General features: G+C 41.6%; 1 protein-coding gene and 1 long non-coding RNA gene across 2 annotated transcripts in view; one reads left to right on the top strand and one right to left on the bottom strand.

The window, feature by feature from the left end:
- Positions 1-23,380, bottom strand: part of LOC119965212 (dnaJ homolog subfamily C member 18-like) — a 55,980-nt gene that overhangs the window by 31,829 nt on the left and 771 nt on the right. The window contains 2 exon segments of the mRNA XM_038795654.1: positions 4,344-4,489; positions 10,774-10,951. Of these exon segments, the coding sequence (XP_038651582.1) occupies positions 4,344-4,489; positions 10,774-10,951 (324 nt within the window).
- LOC119965215 lies at positions 9,702-17,450 on the top strand. Its single transcript, XR_005460459.1, has 2 exons — positions 9,702-9,901; positions 16,888-17,450. It is a non-coding gene; the product is annotated as an uncharacterized LOC119965215 (long non-coding RNA).

Raw genomic sequence — 23,380 nt, forward strand, 5'->3', positions numbered from 1 at the left:
AAAAATCCGTGATCAAAAAAAAGGTGTAAAAGAGAGAATATTAGAGAAAGGAGTCCCTCATTGTTTCGTAGTAACCAGAAACACAGAGGGGTGGTGATGTAATGATGTCCAGTTGAAGACTCAGCCCTTTTTCAAACGAACAGAGGATTAACCCTTGCCTGTTAAAGATGTTTGTTTTTTTTAAACAGGAATTAGGAATTTTAAGTTTGAATTATCAGATATGTTCAGACAAATTAACCCAGTTTGCCCCAAGCAGAACATATCTTGCGTGTTTTATTTTGCAAGTGGAACAAGATTTGCAGTAGGTTCAGGAATTTGAGAATTTATTTCATAGAATCATTGCATCAGAGAATCACAACAGTGCAGAAAGAGGTCATTTGGCCTATTGGGCCTACATCGACCCTCTGAAAGAGCACCCTACTCATTCCCACCATCTCGATCTATCCCCATATACCCACCTAACCTACACAATCATGGCCAATACACCACCATGCACATGTTTGGACTATGGGAGGAAACTCACGCAGGCACTGGGAAGTAGTGCAAACTCCCCTCAGACAGTGACCCAAGGCTGGAGTGGAGCCCTGTGTTAAACATTGTGCTGCCCCCTTTGTAAGAATTTAAATTTTGCAGCAATAGTCAGCCTGATTTAAAATTCAATGAAAGGGGGGTGGCCATTCAGTGAGAAGTTGTAAAATACAGAATAGATGGCAAAGCGGAAGGTCGCATTGCCTGTCTCAGACAAATCATTGCAACAACATCAGGAATAGGGTTGCCAGATTTTACTTGCCCCCTTCCATAGACATAGCCATAATAATGGGAATTACTACATTGCCATACTGACCCAACAATGTGGTGATTGTAAGTGACATAGACATAGAATTTACAGTGCAGAAGGAGGCCATTCAGCCCATCGAGTCTGCACCATCTCTTGGAAAGAGCACCCTACCCAAGCCCATACCTCCACCCTATCCCCATAACCCAGTAACCCCACCTAACACTAAGGGCAATTTGGACACTAAGGGCAATTTAGCATGGCCAATCCACCTAACCTGCACATCTTTGGACTGTGGGAGGAAACCGGAGCACCCAGAGGAAACCCACGCACACACGGGGAGAACGTGCAGACTCCACACAGACAGTGACCCAAGCCAGGAATCGAACCTGGGACCCTGAAGCTGTGAAGCATTTGTGCTAACTACTATGCTACCGTGCTGACCTGTAGTCTGTTAGTCTAACAGGCAAACAGCAGTTACTGTTGGATATAGGAAATCCATATCGAACACCCCTTAGTGCAGATTCTGAACATGGGAAGATTGAAATGATCTGATGCTAGAAGGGCTCAAGGGGAGTGTCTATTACCTAAATGGGTGGGTTACAGTAGTTAAGGACGAGAAGAAGAACAACCAAGTGGGATTTATGAACATTGAGGAAAGGAATATGTATGTGATGTGCAGATTGGCATTGAGGAAGTGAGTAGGGTAGGAGAAGAGCAATTAGAGGTCATTGTGATGGCGGGAAACGGCAAAGTGAAAGAAGAGCCAAGAACAGGATAGACGATAGTTAAACAAGGTGGGACGGAATCAAAAGTGGAATCTATTTGACGGGTAATGAGAATGACGGTGATGTGGAGAGAATAAAAAACTGACATTTTAAAGGATTTTAAGTGGACGATAAAAAGAAGGAAAACAAATCACATACACAGTTTAGGTGGTTTCCATGGACAAAAGGACAAAACCTGTTTTGAAGAGGAGATGAACTGGACATTAATGACAATCGGAAAGCCAACAACACTGTTGTTTGAATTTGGAACACTTCTGGGATGTGAAAAGGCAATGTAATTTAGCAAGTTACCTTAAAAAGATGTAATTTAAGACCAAGAACAAGCAACCAAAATGTTACTGCCTGGAATCAATTGTAAATGTCGGATTTCTGTTTTAAACATGAAGGTATGTTATTGGACTGCAAGATTTCTCCAGGGCCCATGATTGGCACAGGATTAAGTAATTCAGGATAGGCGATAGAGACAGGAAGTGAAAACAGGAAATGAATTGGAATATTGGGTGCAATTCTATGGAATATTTCAATCCGGCATTAACATGAAGGGAAAAGTCTCGAGGAGGCTAGTAAATTGATAAACTTTCTCTTGGTAATTCTGGTGTCCTTGTCTATGCTTTTATTTGAGAGAACAAAAGTTTGATACTCTGGCCACCACCCTAGGCACATGGACCATACGTGGAGAGATAAGCAACAACTTTGAGATCTTTAGATAAGATCACAAAAGATTCAAGAATGTGTGGTATGACATTTGGGGCACTGCGTAAGCGTGCAGATGAGTTAAGTGTGAACTAACTAATAGGCAGGAAACCAGTTCAAAAAACACCCTTTCACGGGTTTAAAACTCCTTGTCATTATACATTGAAGAGGTCACATGTATGCACAGTACTTGACAAACAGCATGACAGGAAATGATCAATGGAGCAAATAGAGTGAAATAGCACCATTGAGTGATCAAGGCACTAACACATACTTCATAAAAGAAATTGCTTTAAAATAATGGGATAGAATCAAAGACACTGATACCTGTCAAAGTGAGCACAATGAAGGGACAGGGTAAACCTGGTGAGGAGTATCCACAAGATGGATACAGATCATTGGAGAGCTGGAGGATATTTTAAGTCCATGCAGGATATTAACTTAATTATATTGAGTGAGATGATCAATAAGTGGGGAGTGTCTAAAACAAAAACAAAGAAGTGAATTTTCTCCCTGCACATATCACCACACTTATGGTCTGGAGAAAGAAAGTGACCAAGAATAAAAGTGAGATAAGGGGTTAAAGAGTAAGACCTCACCCTGTGAAAACTGTAACCTTATTTTACGTGACTCAGAAGTTGAAATGACATCCATGTAGGAAGCAAGGAATGAAATTAATAACCTAGCCCACGACCTGCTAGTTGGTGTTCGTTCAGACATCAAGGATTTAAGATTCGGGACTATTCCCCAACATTTATTGCTCTCCCTGTACAAATTCAATTTCCTTCACTTCCACCAAGACAGACTCGACCAGGTGGGGTACAGAGAAAGGGAGCGGAGTTTATCGAAACAGGTCTCAAGGACCCGTAAAAGGAGGACCTGACAAATGTAAGCACTACAGAATGCTTCCCAGAATCAAAAACACCCAGGGCAGCTGGTCCAACAAGCAATGCAGAGATTGCTCAAGATTATGTCAGGCGCTCCAAAGAACAGACCTAAAAGGAACAATTACAGGTAAACCTAGCTGCCCAGACCCACCAACCTCAAGGTTATGCCTCTCAAGATTTCCCGACCTCCACTCTTGCCTAATAAGCACGCTTCCTAAATTTAAAGGATTGTAACAGTGTATCAGCCTGCCCCATTCCAGTGCTGAAGGCTGTTCCTAAACAAAGGGATCATCAAAGGCATCTGTGAACGTGATCTGTGCCTCTTTGCTATTTTCCACTTGCTTGCTCTCACGTGATTAGTTTTTTTATATAAGAATCAAAGGGGGACTCTGGGGAAATGTTGAAACTATGGGAAAATACAAAATTTTCAGAGCGACACATCAGCTTTTCAGAATCCAAACCGTAAACGTGACACTGTAACAATGTAAGTGCAGCCAGTAAGTTAGATGCAAGTGTAAATGTTGGTATAAAAATGCTGAAATGGAACACCAGTCAGGAGACACAACTCAGGATTACTAAACCAATGGGGGACAAAGGGGTGTACCAGAAATCCGCATGTATAAGAAAGCTTGACCCTTTCATGCATGTTGTTCTTTTCTTTGTTCTTGGTGGTTCTTTTCTTTGTTCTCGTTTTTCTGCTCCTTTGGGCTTTTGTTTTTTATTTATATCTGAAATTGTACTAAGTTTTGCAAAAAAAACTCAATCTAAATCTATCACTGGACTTTGACTCTTTTTAGAAAATAAGAAATCCTACAATTTAATTCATGCAATTTCTCTTGAGGAAATTAAAAATCAGACAAACAGAACTGAAGGTATTATCCAGGCACTCCTATGACATCGAGAGATCATCCAGTTCTGTTCAAAATGCTTTGAAAAGTGACACAAAAATCTCTGGAATTTTAACCAGAAAATTCAGTAATCTACGATGGCATGTGAAATGTACTGAAAAATCAGAAAGAGTTTGGTGATTCAAATATTAAAAAAGCAATTTAAAATAAGCATTTTTGTTGAGTTTCTAAAATAGCTAATGGTTTTCAGTAAGATTCTGGAATTCTACTCATCCTTCATCCCATTGTTTTAGAACTTTCCTTTATTGCTATTTCTTCTTGATTTCAGAAATGTTAAGTTATTGCATTGTACCTTTAAATGCATCCGTTGCACCAGGGGCACAGTTTTTATCAGGGTGAAACTTTAATGCCAGCTTTCGATAAGACCTCTTTAAATCCTCTTCGTCTGCATTCCTACCAACTCCCAGAATTTCATAGTAATTCTTACATCTTTTAATCCTGCAAAGCATAACACAACAATTAGCTGATAGAGCATGATCTAGAATAGACTATGATCGAGAAGAGTTTCCCTTCAGGGGCGAGGTGAAGAGGAAATATTAGAAAAACAGCAAAGATACATTGTAGCGTGATTGTACACGTGTCTGTCCTTTGAGGTGCATGACAACAGTGGGAGGAAGTGGAACACTTCTTGCATTAAGTACCAACAGATGGATTAAACCAAGTATCATGTAACTCCCAATTTTAGAAGTTCATAATTTTTTGATCAGGCAGTATAGAGGAGGTTTAAGTTAATACCAGGATGCAGAATAAACATTAGAGTGCAACAGAACATTATGAAAAGTCACAATGTAACAAGTAATCTTGTTAAAATTCCCACATTGAATTTAAACTCTACTGATATAGTCATGGCCTTTCAGTGCAGTTGCACTTTTCTATAAGATTATGCCCCTGAAGAAACACATTCCCAAGATAATTTGAGGTATATTTGTTATGGGCCAGGGTATAGAGAACCCCAAAGTGTATCGTGGAATTCACCTGACCCATGACTTTTACTAGATTGTGGTATGGGGAGTACATGGCCCACTCTACAGATTTGGTACAGCAGAAATCGAAAAGTATTTTTAAAAAACAAAACAATGTTCATTCTATGAACTCAAGTTAACCTTTTTAAAACATTGTGAACAGCAACCATCAATTCAAATACAACCCCCAAAGAATACAACACTAAGTAATGCTTATGCTGTCCTTTTAACATCCACAAGACTTAAATAAAAACTTTTAACAGAAGCACATCAGGTTTAAATTCACCACTGAGACCAGTTATCACTCTGAATTCACCAAATGATCAAGAGATAGTTTTTACATGGCAGAGAGAACAACATTACACCTTCTGTGGCTGGTTGCAGCTCCAACACTGAAACTAAACCAAAAAAACAGACACACCTAAGTTTTTCTCAAAGTGAACCTAAAAAGTAGAGCCAAGCTCAGCTCCACCCACACTCTGACATCACTGCAGTAACGTTAGCAGACTACCCTTTTAACAGAAGCACATCAGGTTAAAATTCACTGAGAACAGGTATCACTCTGAATTCACCAAATGATCAAGAGATAGTCTTTACATGGCAGAGAGAACAACATTACACATTCTTAGGCTGACTGCAGCTCCAACACTGAAACGAATAAAAAAGACACACCTAAGCTTTTCTCAAAGTGAAACTAAAAAGCATGGCCAGAGCTCAGCTCCACCCACACTCTGACATCACTACAGTAACTTTAGCAGACTACCATTTCTTAAAGTGACATTCTCATGACACCACCCCCAAGAAAAAAAAATAAACCATCAACTTCAAGATGGTTTCATTTTTCACCTTTTCCCTATCCTTTAAGAAATGCACAGTAAATATACTTTTTGTTTCAAAAAACAAACACGCAAACAGGTATAATAATATAGTTCATTTTTGTTCTTCCTCCAACTGAACCTGCTTCTGTTCATCACATAAAGCATCGGCTATCACGTTTTCTCGTCCTGCCACATGTACTATTTTTAAATGAAATGGCTGCAACAATAAACTCCAGCGAAACAGCCTTGCATTGTTATTACACAATCGCTCCAAAAACATTAACGGATTATGATGATTATATATGATGGTGCCAGATGGATTGCTGGTCACATAAATGTGAAAATGTTGCAAAGCCAGCACCAAACCCAAAGTCTCCTTCTCAATCGTTGAATACTTTTTCTGGTGAGAATTCAATTCCTTTGAAAAATAACCAATAGGCCGCTCTAGCCCTTCGTCGTCGTCTTGTATAAGCACTGTACGTACGCCGACATCACTCGCATCAACAGCCACTTTGAATGGTTCCGTATAATTTGGGATGACTAACACAGGAGCAGTGGTTAACACAGCCTTCAGGCCATCAAATGCCTGTTGACACTCTGCTGTCCACTGGAATTTGTTACGCTTGTTGAGCAAGTCCGCCAGTGGAGTGACCACACTGCTAAAATTCGGTACAAATTTCCGGTAAAATCCACTCATACCAAGAAATAGCATTATTTCCCGTCGAATCGAGGGTATCGGAAACTCCCCAATAACTTTTGTTTTCACATCCCATGGGACCATTCGACCTGTCCGATTGTATGGCCAAGGAAAGTGACTTAGGCTTTTCCAAATTCACTTTTGGCTAGGTTTATCACCAAACCCGCCTCCTGAAGTCGATTGAATAACTCCATCAGATGTTTTAAATGTTCTTTCCATGTCTGGCTGAAAATTACCAGATCGTCGATGTATACCGCACAATTGGGTAATCCTGAAACAACTTTGTTAGTTAACCGTTGAAATGTGGCTAGAACGATTTTCATGCCAAATGGCATAACTTTGAATTGGTATATACCATCAGGAGTCACAAAAGCTGAAATCTCCTTCGCCCTTTCGGATAAAGGTACCTGCCAGTAACCTTTAAGTAAATCCAGTTTGGAAATAAAAACCAATTGTCCCACTTGCTCAATGCAATCCTCCAAACGTGGGATAGGATAAGAGTCCATTCTTGTAACTGCATTAACCTTTCTACAGTCCACACACAACCGTTGGTTACCTTCTGGTTTAGGTACCATCATGATCGGTGAGCTCCATTGACTGCAACCCACTTCAATTATGCCATTTTTAAGCATACTCTCAATCTCTTTGTTAACCTGTGCAAATTTAAAGGGTTAAGTCTATATGGATGTTTGATTGGAACAGCATTTCCCACATCTACATCATGTATAGCCATTTTAGTACTTCCAATTTATCTCTACAAACTTGCCCATGTGATATCAATAACTCTTTCAGGTCAGTCTGTTTTTCCTCTGGAAGGTAACTCAACAATTTATCCAAATTTTTAAGAACATCCTCATTTTCCAATTTAATTTGAGGTATATCAAATTCACAGTCATCTGGATTTGGTTTGTCACTGAGTTAGAATCATTAAAACCTCCTCCTTTTGCTCTCCTTCCCTTTCAAAGTACCTTTTAAGCATATTCACATGACACACTCGGTGAGTTTTCCTTCTATCCGGCGTTCGTACTACATAATTCACCTCATTTAATTTCCTTTCAATCTGATAAGGTCCACAAAACCTTGCTTTTAAAGGTCCACCTACCACTGGCAACAACACTAAAACTTTATCCCCACTGGCAAAACTACAAACTTTGGATTTCTTGTCCGCTACCCGTTTCATCACATGTTGTGCAACTTTGAAATGTTGTCTAGCCAATTCCCCTGCTCTAATTAGTCGTCCCTTAAAATTTGACACGTAATCCAATAATGTAAGTTCCGATTTCTCACTCACCAATTTTTCCTTAATCAATTTAAGTGGTCCTCTTACCTCATGACCAAAAATTAGTTCAAAAGGACTGAATTTGGTTGACTCATTAGGTGAATCCCTAATTGCAAACAATAAGGATGGAATTCCTTTATCCCAATCCTCTGGATAATCTTTACAGTAAGCCCTCAACATTGTCTTTAATGTCTGATGCCACCTTTCTAACGCTCCCTGCGATTCTGGATGGTACGCAGTTGATTTAAATTGTTTTTTTCCTAAGCTATCCATAACTTCTTTGAATAACCTGGAGGTAAAATCCGATCCTTGATCCGATGTATTTCTGTGGGTCGTCCATATCCAGTAAAGAATTTAAGTAACTCCTCCGTAATCTTTTTAGCTGTAATATTATGTACTGGAATGGCCTCTGGAAACCTAATAGACACACCCATTATAGTCAAAAGATATTGATTCCCACTTTTCGTTTTAGGAAGCGGACCTACACAATCACTTAGGATCCTTGTAAAAGGTTCCTCAAATGCTGGAATGGGTATTAAGGGCGCTGGTTTTATCACTGCTTGAGATTTCCCTATCACTTGACATGTGTGACATGATCGACAAAATTTAACTACATCTTTATGTAGTCCAGGGAAATAAAAATGTTTTTGTATTTTAGCTTGAGTTTTCCTTACTCCCAAATGACCTCCCACTCGTACCTCATGTGCTTCTCGCAACACCTCCTTTCTATACCCTACCGGCAATACCACTTGATGAACTTCTGCCCACTTTTCATCTGCCTGCATATGTAAAGGTCTCCATTTTCTCATCAAGACATCGCTTTTATGGTAATAACACTTTGTTATCCACTCAGATTCCTTTTCCTTATATGCTTTCTGATACAGCAGTTTTATTTCTATATCTTTCTGTTGTAACTCCGCCAATTTTCCAGAGCTAAAAATATCCGCCTTACCCTCCACCTGTTCTTGTTCTTTTTCAACCATCTGATCAAAAATCGTTTCTGATAATTGCACTTCAACTTCATCTTCACTTCTTGATTTCTCCTCGTCTTAACCTGTGACTTTGCGACCTTGTTACTACACAATCCGGAAAAATCCCAGGATACTCGTCCTTCAACACTTCAGTTGTCTAATTTTCCACTGGCTTATCAACCACAGTAGGCATCACTCCCACCTGCGATCCAGCTATATCATTACCCAAGATAAACTGTATTCTTGGACAAGATAGTTTCTCTATTACTCCTACTTCACCACTCTTCACTGGACTGTCCAATCTTACCTGATATGATGGAACACTACTCCCCTTACCCTGAATTCCACATTTTACCACCTTTCCTGGCAACATTCTTCCCAAACTACATAACTCCTCATCTCTTACCACTAAAAATTGACTAGCTCCCGTATCTCTTTAAATTGTGACTTATTTACCTGCTCCTCCTGATACACGAGTAGACTTTACCCACACAAGTAAATTATTTAAAGAGATCTGGCACTTTCTTATCAATCACCTCGTGATCAGGCTGTACAATCTTTTGCACCCCTTTCACTTTACTTGGGCTTTCCTTTACCACTTTAACAAACCCCACTCTCTTATCCTGTTTTACCACATCAGCCTTCCCAGTGCTTTTCTTCCATCACCAACACGGTGACTTTACATGGCCTAGTTTATTACAGTGAAAACATTTGAAACTTTTCATTTCTTTTCCACCCTCCTGGATTTCTTTTTTTAATTTGAGGTACACACTCCTTATTATCTCCCATCAGATCACCTTTGCCTCTACCACTTGAGTCATAGATTTATATCGTGTCCTTCACAACCTTAGAATGCCCATAGTGCTTCGCAGCTTATGAAATGCTTTTGAAGTAGAATCACTAGCCAATTTGCAGCTAGTAAGGCTCCATAAACAGCAAGTTGTGAGAGGAATATAGGCTGGGTGCTTTGCCACCAGATTGGAACGGAAGTGAAAGACAAGAAAATGAAGTTCAAGGAAGACATATGCCATGCGAGAAGCTTTTAAATTGGATCAGGACAGCACTGACGAAGACTTGGAAAAAAATTCTGGAAAAGTTGAAAAGTGGTGTGATTAAACCAAAGGTAAAAGAAGAAATTTATCTTCAAAATGCCAAATAAATAAATCATGAGCAGGAGTCAATAACAGGCTAGATTAAAATAAAAGTCACATTACTACCAAGGTTAGAAGTAGCTGGGAGTGTTACAAGTTTCTTACTCTCAAGACTTAGCTGTTTACAAGTCAAAGATTGCTTTGTGATTTCGAGCTTTATATAAATCCACAAAGGAAATACAACCTTGTAATATGCTCAAAAAAGCCCATTTATTTTTCATTTATAAATGCAACAGTATATTCACCCTCTTTATTTCTGATCTCGCAGCAACCTATTACCTGACATTCAATTTTGCCATTCTTAACTAATCTACCAACTCTCGCTTTCAATTTGTTTATCTGCCAGTCAGCATTGCCCCACACTAGCACAGTTGAGCTTGAGAATTAGGCAGAACTGGGGGACAATCATACTGATGACCTTTCTATGGAAAGCTACTGATACTTGAACACTCTGTTACGTCATTACTATGAAGTAAATCAGTTTTAAAGAACAATTAGAATGAGCAGAAATACCAAGCAGACTGTAATACAACTGTATAATAAGAGGCACTTGAATTGTAAGGAGAATTTATTTTTTGCTTTTAAAAGGAACAGCCAAATCTTAATTTGATGTTTTGCGCAAAATTTCAATAATTTCAAACAAGCAATTTAAATAAAGCACAGAAGCGTTTTTTGCACATTTTCAATTTAGATGGATCATTTAATATTCAGTCATTTTGAGTAGCAAATAGATTGCAATCCTCTTGCACAGCACCTCAACACTTCATACAGTTACACAAACGTTAGCAGTATTGAATAAAAATGCAGAACAAAAGGCATTTAAGCAATATAATTATATTCTCACCTCCGCACACCCTCCAGCTGTTCTCGAGTGTAACTCTTGGCAACTTCACCGGTTCCTACAGGCGTATTCCCATTCACACACCTTTTCAATCTACTCGACTCACCAGTGAAATCATCTGCGTCCTGCGCAGAGTTCCAACCAGCTGAACTTCCATTTCTAACTATTAATTTGATCAGTGCTAGAATTTAAAGAAAACAAACATCAGAAAAAAATAATTTGACAGGGCTTTTTTTTTAAAAAAAAGGTTGCATGTGAAAATTAAAACTAGAAAAAGTATGTTATTTATAGATTCAAATTAGCTCAAATACTCATTTCGTTTTCATAGAATCACAGAATTTACAGTGCAGGAGGCCATTCTGCCCAGCAAGTCTGCACCAGCCCATTTAGAAAAGAGCCTATGCCTAAATTCCTCAAATTGCATAACCTCACATTTTTCCACATTATATTTCATTTGCCACTTCATTGCCCACTCTTCTAGCTTGTCCAAATCCTTCTGCAGCCCTTACTTCCTCACATACTACATTATGGTCTACTATGGTCATACTTATGGTCTTATTTGCATTCATCTAAAAATGCCCAGTACCTTCAATTTTAAAAATTGATCATGAAAGAGGAATGAAGGAATAGAGATGCAGAATATTCCTTAAACCGTGAAAGTATGGGAAATGTTGATGTCCAAAGGAACTTGTGCGCCCTTGTCCAGAAGTCTCTGAAAGCTAACAGTAAGCAATTTAGGAAGGCAAATGGTACATTGGCCTTCATTGTAATAGTGTACCCAATTCATTTTTTCCAATTAAGGGGCAATTTTGCATGGCCAATCACCTAGCCTGCACATCTTTGGATTGTGGGGGCGAAACCCACGCAAACACGGGGAGAATGGCCTTTATTGTAATAGAGTACCCAATTAATTTTTCCAATTAAGGGGCAATTTTAGCATGACCAATCCACCTAGCCTGCACATCTTTGGATTGTGGGGGCGAAACCCACGCAAACACAGGGAGAATGTGCAAACTCCACACGGACAGTGACCCAGAGCCGGGATCGAACCCGAGACCTCAGCGCCGTGAGGCAGCAGGGCTAACCCACTGCGTCACCGTGCTGCCCATATTGTAATAGGAATTGAGTGCAGGAGTAAAGGTGCCTTCCTTCAATTGACAGAACCTTGGTTAGACCACACCTGGAGTATTGTAGTTTTGGTCCTTTTACCCAAGGAAGAATGTACTTATCAGAGGGATTGCAGTAGAGGTTCACCAAACTAATTCGTGGGATGGAGGGACTGTCTTAGGAGGATTGGATTGAATTTGTTTATTGTTACGTGTACCGAGGTACAGCGAAAAGTATTTTTCTGCAAGCAGCTCAGCAGATTATTAAGTATATGGGAAGAAAAGGGAATAAAAGAAAATACATAACAGGGCAACACAACTTATACAATGTAAGTACATAAGCACTGGCATCGGATGAAGCATACAGGGTGTAGTGTTAATGAGGTCAGTCAGGAGTCTGGTGACATTGGAGAAGAAGCTGTTTTTGAGTCTGTTTGTGTGTGTTCTCAGACTTCTGTATCTCCTGCCCGATGGAAGAAGTTGGAAGAGTAAGCCGGGTGGGAGGGATTTTTGATTATGCTGCCCGCTTTCCCCAGGCAGCGGGAGGTGTAGATCGAGTCAATGGATGGGAGGCAGGTTCGTATGATTGACTGGGCGGTGTTCACGACTCTGAAGTTTCTTGCGGTTCTGGGTCGAGCAGTTGCCATACCAGGCTGTGATGCAGCCCGATAGGATGCTTTCTACGGTGCATCTGTAAAAGTTGGTAAGGGTTAATGTGGACATGCCGAATTTCCTTAGTTTCCTGAGTCAGTATAGGTGCTGTTGTGCTTGGGAGATTGGAGAGACTTGGCCTGCATTCGTGACAGTTCAGAAAACTGCGAGGTAATCATATTGAAACTTATAACATTCCCAAGGAGTGAGACAGGAACAATGCAAAAAGGATGTTCCCTCTTGTTGGGCAATCTAGAACCAGGGACACAGGGCTGGATTCGCTGTTTTTTCCCACGCCGGCGTAAAAACTGTGGACTTTCATGCCAGAAAATCTGGTGTGAAAGGGCCACATATCCTGGCCCTGCAGGGGACTAGCCGGGACCCGGCGTAAATCTAGCAGTTTTTGCTGCAGATATGGGCCCCGCACTTCGGGGTTGCAGGCCGTGCATGCGTACAGCGGCGGCCTCCAGCAGCCACGCCATGCTCCATGGCAGACTCAGACCGTGCAGCTGGACATTAAAAATAGACCCCCCCCCACCCTGGATTGGCCACGCGCCTGACCCTGACCGCCCACCCAAACATTGCCCCGGCCGTGCATAATGCACGGAGAATGTAGCTCCTAGTCTCAGAATAAAGGGCAAGCCATTTAGGACTGAGATGAGGAGGGACCTCTTCACTCAGTAGTGGATCTTTGGAATATCAGAAAGCTGACATTAAGCAAGTTGATTATAAATGTCTAGATCTGACTGACCAGAGGCAGTTTTACAATGGAATTTACCATGCCCTGGCACAGGACCACCAACTGAAAGGAGGCGCAAATTGCAGGATAGTCTTTATATTGGAAATAAAGTTAATACACCAAACACAAAAGCCAAGGGCAATGCAAAGTGGAAAGGGGTGAAAGTGAAACACAAAATTTAAATACAAGTGCTGGGCATCTCCGTGGCACTCGGGTCAGTATCGCAGAGGTTAGCGGTTTTACAATGTGATGAAGAGCTCACAATTAAATTCAGGTGGGGGAAAACAGGCAGTGTATCAAATTATTGGCTGGTAAAAATGCCGGCTTGGCTATATAGGCAAACTTGTTCTTGCCAGTTTCATGGCCGCAGAATGCTTTAAGACCAAGGTGACAATTTGAAGTGGTCATCATTCAAAACCAATCTTCATGCAAGATGGTCCTAATTCCAAAAATTATATTGCAAAACTGAAAACTGAAATGATCTTAACCATCAATCCTAAAATAAAACTGGCATAATCCAAAGCCTGCATACCAATTTACAATTTAATGTGCCATCTTTCTCATAGTGAAATATCCCCAAATCTCTGCAAAGGAGCATAAAGTAAGCAGTGACTTAGCAGTGTTGGGAAAATTGAGCATGAACAGGAGGAAGCAAATGTATACAATAAAACAAGACTACCACATCGTCTGAACGATTTGTAAGATAATAGGAACACCGTGTTCAAACTAAACCCCAAACTATTGCAGCCAAAATAATAATAATCTTTATTGTCACAAGTAGGCTTACATTAACACTGCAATGAACTGTGAAAAGCCTCTAGTCGCCATATTTAGGCACCTGTTCGAGTACACAGAGGGAGAATTCAGAATGTCCAATTCACCTAACAGCACGTCTTCAGGGACTTGTGGGAGGAAACCGGAGCACCCGGAGGAAACCCACGCAGACATGGGGAGAACGTGCAGACTCTGCACAATCAGTCAGTGACCCAAGCTGGGAATCAAACCTGGGACCCTGGCACTGTAAAGCAACAGTGCTAACCACTATGCTACCGTGCTGTCCTATCCCAAACCCAAATCATCAGAATTCTAAATTGAAAATAAAATTAAGGTTCCACTAATCCGAGGCTCCAAGACAGAGTTTCACAATCCTAATGTCATTTGCATGTTTTTACTGAAAAAAAACGACGGCAGTAGGCACGGTCACCTTGAATCAAAGGTACAGAAATTTATTGGAACTGCCAGTGAACTAACCTCCCCTATAAAGTGAGAATTTTGTCTAAGGGAAATCATACAAAGATTTGAGGGCATCTCACATGCTGACAATTCAATATGTTTTGCATGTGGACAGGAAGTCCTGCAATGAGATGGTGAGCACAGAAAAAGCAGAAACTGGTTAAGCTGCAACGGCTGTGCCTTGACACCCATAGTTTGAATGAATACTGAGCTGACCTATTTCTTCCAGAGGATGCAAGTCTCAAGCAGCTGTCAGGCAAGGGAGACAAAGTCATATGGAGAGTTGTGGACTTGCAGCACCAGTGAAAAATTCAGGGAAGAAGCAAAATTTCTGGCTGAAGAGAAATTTAACAGTAAAAAGAATTAAATTGTGTCCAGTTGAAAATGGAAGGAAGCTGGGATAAAGGACGAGCTGAAACTCAGGACGATTTGTGGCTTGGAGCAGTGCAGGGCCAAGAGAGAGGGGACAAAATTAGGGCAGAAAATGAAGACGTGGGCGGGCATGTTGCATTTTATGGAGATGTCCAGTTTAGGCTCTGGACGGGAGAGAAAGCTGTTGGCAATCTGTATACGAGCACAAGTGATTCAGTCTTATTTGCTCTTCTATTTCTTACTCATTTGTCATATTGGAGTTTTGTGGGGCAAATGGGTTCAACAGGTTTATTTGGAATTTGCAGTACATTATCCTTCAAGAGCTGCAACAGTGTTTCCATCCTTTTGGCTGTTGTGCAAGAGGCTGATTGAGTGGGACGCACAAAACGCTATTTTATAGAACGTGGCAATGGAACACTGGAGCCCTCAGGTTCCCTGCCCCGCTGCTTCTTACAGTATTGACTGTTCCCGCATTCAGCAGCTCAGGTACACACTCGTTACCCGAAACATTATACACGGGTTTGCACAAGGAGAGTCTGCCTTGTTTGCTCCTCTTATTATGCAAGGGCCCTTCTTGTTGAATCTCTATTTCTTTTATTTTGTCTTTATTGTTTTTGGTCCATAGATCGTTAATGGAGCCATATCTTTTAAGTCGAGCAGAGGAAGTAAGGAACTCAGTGCCAAAATAGTACACCATGTTATAAAGTTTTGTATTTTGGCCAGACTTTATGGCATCCAAGAGATTAGAGGGGTTTGTTTCGATTGGTTGGCTGGTGGCCAATGGACTGGCCAGAGACATTATTCAGCCCGACAACCGACAACAAATGGTTCCTGTCAAGTAGGGTTTTTCGGCGAGAACCCAAGAGAAGCCACTGTACCCTCAAGGTAGGATGGGAATAGAGGGATACGGACCCCGGAAGTGTAGAAGATTTTAGTTTAAACGGGCAGCATGGTCGGCGCAGACTTGGAGGGCTGAAGGGCCTGTTCCTCTGCTGTACTTTTCTTTCTTCTTTGTGGAAGTAGCTCTCTCTCTGCCGCCTGCTGTCTGAAGGCTGAGGTTTCTAGACCCTGAAAGAAGAAGCTGTTTCGAATGCTGGCTGTCGGCTATTTATGTGATTCTACAGTGAAAACGTACAAGTTGAAAGAAAAGATAACATCCATCTGAAAGCCGAGACTGAAGAAACAACTAACTAGAAGATGTCCATCTGAAACAAAAACTCTTATCCTGTTACATTTGTCATTATTTTACACCGCTTGGTTTGTGCGTGTGTATAAACGGTGGAGCATGTTAGGGGGGGGGGGGGGGGGGGCAGTTAGAGATTAGATCGCTTTTTTTCCTTTATCTTTAAAAAAAAAATTTAATTTAGAGTACCCAATTCATTTTTTTTCCAATTAAGAGCCAATTAACATCGCCAATCCACCTACCCTGCACATCTTTGGGTTGTGGGGGCGAAACCCACACAAACACAGAGAATGTGCAAACTTCACACGGACAGTGACCCCAGAGCTGGGATCGAACCTGGGACCTCGGCGCTGTGAGGTATCAGTGCTAACCACTGCGCCACCATGCTGCCCAGAGATTAGATAGTTTAACTAGTTGTATTTGTGCCCAATTATAATTACTGTTAATAATAAAAAAATTGTTTAAATTTACAAACCTGGTGACTGTAGTTATCAGGCAGCCGAACACCTCACATGCACATTGTGCATCCCTCTTATTTGAAATGCTTGGGGCCGAAAGTGTCTTGGATTTCAGAGTTTTGGGGGGGGGGATTTTGGAATACCTGTATAATGCAGTAGCTCACCCAGTGAGTCTTCCAAATTTTAATCACCTTCAAGACAGTTTTTGATTCTTTTGTTTAGCTTTAAGAGATATCTCGGCTTGAAACACACACACACACAAAAGGGATTTGATTGAAAAGCCAGCCTTGCCTGATGTGCATGTATTTTTTTGTTTCTCATCTTGTTTAAAGTTGAGCGACTCTGGGTTTCATTAGATCGATATTTCTATTGCAGACAGGTAGCCGTGTGATTCCCTGCTGACTGGAGAGGCGCTTTGAAAAGCCGATTGAAAAAGGGAGAGAAAACTTGGCCCTGCGTGCACAGCCATGAGCACCGCTCTGATGGTGTCTTGCCTTCCATACACAAGCAGCTTCCGGCAGCGCATCTCCAGAGTCCCCCTTCACCAGGTGGACCAGGTCTTTGCACTCACCTCTCTGTAACCAGGATGGAGCCCATCTCTTACCCACCTTCCTGGAGGAAGGCGTGGACACGTTGGATTTCTGGTTCATGTGTAATGAGTTATATTCATCTGCAACGCATTCAGGCAGATGGACCTCTGATATCCCAAGGCACTGAGAGTGGCCAAAGTAATCCACAAGCACTATGCGGAGAACAGCGCCGTGTCCAGGCAGCTGAAATCCACCACCAAATCGTACATCAAAGACAGCATCAAGAAACAGCAGATTGATTCAGTAATTTGTGATCAAGCCAAGAAAAATTGTGGATTTCAGAGCTTTTCGAATTTCAGATAAGGGGTGCTCAACCTGTATTTTAAAATAAAAGCTAATTTCAACATACTACAGGTGGTATACTGGCTGAAACAGAAGAGAAAAATAATAAACAAGAGGATAAAGCATCAGTGCTGAGGGACAGGTTGAGCCTAAATAAAAGTTCTATACACTAATGCACGTGCAGGGAATAAACTAACTAGGTGAGTTGTCGGGGCATATTCAAATTGAAGACGATGCAATAGCAAATTGGAGACATGGTTACAGGATGGTCGAGACTAGAAAAATATACCTGGTAAAGTTTACAAAAGGGACAGGGAAGATGGCAGAGCGGGTGGAGCAGCCTTTCTGATTAGAAATACTATCAGCTGACTTTAACGGGATGAGACAGAGACTGTCCACTGTAAACTGGGAAGAATTGTTAATGGGTATAACGACTGAAGAACAGTGGAGAGAACATTTGAAGAAATATTTTTTAAAATACAGAGTATATACCCCCGAGAGAGAAAAGCTCCACTGCACTAAATAAAAAAAGCCACAAACAACTAAAAAGATAAGGGACAGCAGAAAACTAATAATAATAATAAATTTATTGACACAAAGTCGGCTTACATTAACACTGCAATGAAGGTACTGTAAAAAGCCCCTAGTCATCACATCGGCGCTTGTTCGGGTACACGGAGGGAGAATTCAGAATGTCCAAATTACCTAACAGCACGTGTTTCGGGACTTGTGGGAGGAAACTGGAGCACCTGGAAAAAATCCACGCAGACACAGGGAGAATGTGCAGACTCTGCACAGACAATGACCGAAGCCGGGAATTGAACCTGGGACTCTGGCGCTGCAAAGCAATATTGCTGACCACTGTGCTACCGTGCCGTCCTTTCGAAGGGCTTACAAAAGTGCAATGCACAGCACAGATCTAGACAAATGGGATAGATACAACGACCAAAGGGTCACAAAGCAGCTTATAAGAGCTACAAAAAGGGATTATGAAAGGAAACTTACAAGGGACATTCAAATTAATAAGAAGACATTTTGTAGTTATATAAAGGGAAAGTGTGTGGTCAGCGGCAATGTAGGCCCACTAGAACCATAGAAAATAGTAAGAAGTCTTATAACACCAGGTTAAAATCCAACAGGTTTTTTTCAAATCACTAGCTTTCGGAGCACTGCTCCTTCCTCAGGTGAATGAAGAGGTACGTTCCAGAAGCATATATATAGACAAAGTCAAAGATGCATGACAATGCTTTGAATGAGAGCATTTGCAGGTAATTAAGCCAGCAATTTTCTTCCTTTAAGTTTGATTTTTGTTTGGGATTGGAGTGTATCACTTTCAAACTTAATATGGAGTTCAATTGTATTATGATCACTATTTCCCAAATGTTTTTTTTGCTGTGAGATGACCAAAATAGCTCCCGAGTTAATCTAATAACATATTGCTCCAGGAAACTGTTACAAAAGCATTCTCCAAGCCCATCTTCCAGACTACTTTGCCAATTTGATTGAGCTGTATGAAGATTAAAGTAATCTTGAGCTATTTCGAGCCCCAAATCTCCCTCCCATTTCTTCCTTGTCACGTCCAGTAGTGTCAGCCCTCTCTACCAGTCGTTTGTACATGACGCTAGTTACCTCTACCTAGAATGTTTGTGTCCAGTGATTTCTCTAGTACTCAGTCATGCTGGTCGTGGGTATGTCCTCTGAATAATGTGAATAATTGATGCCCCAACACAGATCCCTGTCGTACACTACTAGTCACATCCTGCCAATTAAAGTATTTACCCATTATCCCCACTCTGTCATCTGCCACTCAACGCATTTCCTAACCATGTCAATAATTTGCCCTCAACTAGATGGGCTTCCCCAGGTGGGACTTTATCAAATGCCTCTGGAAATTGATATAAATAACATCCACAAACATTCCCCTGTCCACTACCTTAGTCAATTCAATGAGGTTTGTCAGGCATGACCTTTCCTTCATGAATCCATGCTTGCACTCCCTGATCAATCAACATTTTTTGAGTTATTCAGTTACCCTATCCCTGATTATAGATTCCAGCAATTTGACCACCACAAATGTTGGCTAACCAGTCTGTAATTTCCTGGTTTCATTCATCTTCAAAAAAAGTGGAGTGACACGTGCAATTTTCCAATCTAGAGGGACATCTCCTGAATCGATGGAACTTTGAAAGGTTGCAGTTAGGGCATCTACAATTTGCTCCTCTAGCACTGTAGCGCATATGGCTAGCACTATGGCTTCACAGAACCAGGGTCCCAGGTTCGATTCCGTACTGGGTCACTGTCTGTGCAGAGTCTGCACGTTCTCCCCGTGTCTGCGTGGGTTTCCTACAGGTGCTCCAGTTTCCTCCCACTGTTCAAAGTGGGTCGGCGCAGACTCGATGGGCCAAATGGCCTCCTTCTGCACTGTATGTTCTATGTATCTATTTCCTTTAACACCCGTGAGATCCTGGGGATTTGTCACTCTTTAGTTTCATTAATTTCCTAGTTACAGATGCTGTTCTTGCGTTAATTGTATTAGCTCCCTGTTCTCTATTGAATATTTTTTCGGGGCTTCCGGCAAGTTATACTCCTTTTCTTTTAAACTTAGAGTATCCAATTATTTTTTTTCCAATTAAAGGGAAATTTAGCACGGCCAAGCCACCTACCCTGCACATCTTTGGGCTGTGGGGGCGAGACCCACGCAGACACGGGGATTATGTATAAACTCCACACAGGCAGTGACCCAGGGCCGGGATAGAACTGGGACCTTGGCGGCATGAGGCAGCAGTGCTAACAACTGCACTACTGTGCTGCTCTTTATGCTCCTTTTCAACTGTAAATACGGAGGCAAAATAATTGTTCAACATGTCTGCCATTTTCCCCATTATTAATGACAATATTTCAATTTTCAGCTTTCTTTCAGGAGAACCAACTGGAGAACAAGCCATCCTAGACTGGGTACTGTGTAATGAGAACGTTACCATTTGCAATCTAGTTGTGCGGGACTCCTTGAGGATGAGCGACCATAATGTGATGACATTTTTTTATCAAGGTGGAGAGTGAAGTAGTTGATTCTGAGACTAGAGTCCTGAATCTTAATAAGGGAAATTACGATGATATGAGCTGCGAGTTGGTTAGGAACTGTAACAGTTGTTCATTCCTGTCTGTGACAAAAGTAAAAAATGGGAAAGGTGGCCAAACCATGGCTTACAAGGAAAATTAGAAAAGATAGTATTCAATCCAAGGAAGAAGCATTCAATTTGGCCAAGAAAATCAACAGGTCGGAGGACTGGGAGCAGCTTTAGAATTCAGCAAAGGAGGATCAAGGGATTGAAGCCTACTTGTGACAATAAGCGAATATTATTAAGAAGGGGAAAATAGAGTAAGAGAGTAAGCTTCCAGGGAACACAAAAGCTGACTGTAAAAGTTTCTATAGGTACGTGAAAACGATTGGTGAAGATAAATGTAGGTGCCTTACCGTCAGAAACGGGAACTTATAATGGGGACAATTAAATAGCTGAGCAACTAAATACATACTTTGGGTCTGTCTTCACAAATGAGGACAGAAATGTTGGGGAACACAGAGTCTAATGAGAGCGAGGGACTGAATTTGCAGATGATTAAGTCTTTACAGATCTAATAAACTGGTAAATAAAGAGTGGGAAACATTTAAAGAAATAATTCATAATACTCAAATACATTCCATTGAAAAATCAAAAGCTCAGCAAGCTTCATCAATGTGGAATACATTAATTATGCATCATATTAAATTTATTTTAAACACCTTTTACTAATCTCCTGTTGTTTTTCTCATTAACAGACTTGCCCCCAAACTAATTGTAGATAGAATGTGTCTCATTCCATTAAAGTCATTCTTGCCGAAACTTAGCATAGTAGTTGTGCTGTGTTTCTCACTTTTAAAATTCTGCATGAACTTGGTCAGACTCCTATTAAATTAATGCTAACGGACCATTAGGTTAACTAAATTCAGCTACTTCTTCATTACTATGTCTAAGATGACTATCCCCTTGTTGGTTCTAGGACAGGGGTTCCCAATGGGATGATCACTTGGGATTGCAAAGTCCGAGGAAGCAGTGACAATTGTTGAGTGATGACACTGGCAGTCAGTCCCAAGAGAAGTACCACGGCTCCATTACACACATGCATGATTCTTAGCACCAAGCCCCTAGTGTCTTCAAACTGTTGTGGGCGAACACATTGGCTCCTGTATAGGACCACACCCATAAATCTCCACCACCCAACCCCACTGCTCAACCACTAAACAACTCCCCCCCCCCCCCCCACTAGCTGCACTAGCCTGACACCCATCTCCACCCCCACCCCCCCCCCAACTCAACAACTGACCCCCTGCCTGTCTCCTCCTGCCCAACAATTACCATCCCCACCATGCCTAGCACAACAACTCACATTCAGAGACATTCGCATAGGGTCCTGGGGAAATTGCCTATCAGAATTTCAAACTTCTGATGGTGAGTTCCAATGCTTCCCATGGAGGTCAGCTCTTTTGACTTTGCAGGCTCCCAACGCACATCTTGGATCGCAGGTTCGGTCTCCAACATCCTGGACTGGAAGATCTGGGCTAGTGTCCTGCACAACTCAGTATAGAAATGTGAAGACAGTGCTACCATGCACCTAACCTTAGCATGATTGCACAATGCTTAGGTAATAGTGAAGGTGCCAAATTTCCACATCCCAGCATGCTTCTCTGCATTGGCGCTGATAGATGAGCACAGGGCCTGGTTTCCCTCACCTACACCGCAGCCCTATCCAACCACCCATGTAGCATCTGTAATTTGTTGTTCAAATACTCAGCTATCTGACATGATCCACAACAGTGGGGTTACTTTGCACCAAATACTTTGACGTTGGAGGTATCCCATTGCAAGAGTGTTATCACTTCTACTTAATACCTTTTTAGAATTAGAATTCACAGAATTCCTACAGGGCAGGAGGTGGCCATTCGCCCATCATTTTTACACCAACCCTCTGAAAGAGCACCCTACATAAGCCCACTTCCTCACCGTAGCCCTGTAACCCCACCTCACCTGCAAATCTTTGGACACGAAGGGGCAATTTAGTATGACCTAACCACCTTAACTGTCTTTAGACAGTGGGAGGAAACCGGAGCACCCAGAAGAAACCCACACAGACAAGGTGAGAAAGTGTACACTCCACATAGTATCCCAGGTCCCTGGCATAATAATAATCTTTATTAGTGTCATACTTGGCTTGCATTAACACTGCAATTAAGTTCCTGTGAAAATCCCCTAGTCCCACACTCCAGCTTCTGTTCGGTTACACAGGTGAAGAATTCAGAATGTCCAATGCACCAAACAAGCACGTCTTTCAGGACCTATGGGATGAAACCCGAGCACCCAGAGGAAACCCACGCAGACACGGGTAGAACGTGCAGACTCCACACAAACAGTGCCCCAAGCAGGAACCGAACCAGTATTCCTAGCGCTGTGACCCACTATGCTACCGTGCCATCTTTTCACAGGATGAGTGTAACTGGCAAGGTAAGTATGTTGCTCATCCCAAAAGACCCTGGAGAAGGTGGTGTCAATCCATCTGGCGTAGAAAAATGCACAGTGCTGTGAAAGAGTTCCAGGGATATGATCTGGAGACATTGAAGGAACTCATCAGGATGGTGGGTGGTTTGGTGGGAAAGTTTCAGGTGGCAGTGTTCCCATGCCTCTTCTGCCCTTGTCCTTCTGGAGCTCACAGGTTTAGAAGTTGCTGTTGATAGAGCCTTGGTGTGTTGCTGCAGTGAATCTTGTATATAATAGACTGCTGTCACTATGTCAGCAGTGGAGAGGATGAATGTTTAAGGTGGAAGACAAGTGTGGATCAACAGACTACTTTACCCTTGCTTATGTTGAGCGTCTTGGGTGTTGTTGGAGCCATACTATTCCAGGTAAAGGGAGAATATTCCATCAAACTCCTGCCTTGTGCCTCATAAATGGTGGTCAGGCTTT

Source organism: Scyliorhinus canicula, chromosome 4 (assembly GCF_902713615.1).
Source record: "Scyliorhinus canicula chromosome 4, sScyCan1.1, whole genome shotgun sequence".
In the NCBI taxonomy this organism is placed as follows: domain Eukaryota; kingdom Metazoa; phylum Chordata; class Chondrichthyes; order Carcharhiniformes; family Scyliorhinidae; genus Scyliorhinus; species Scyliorhinus canicula.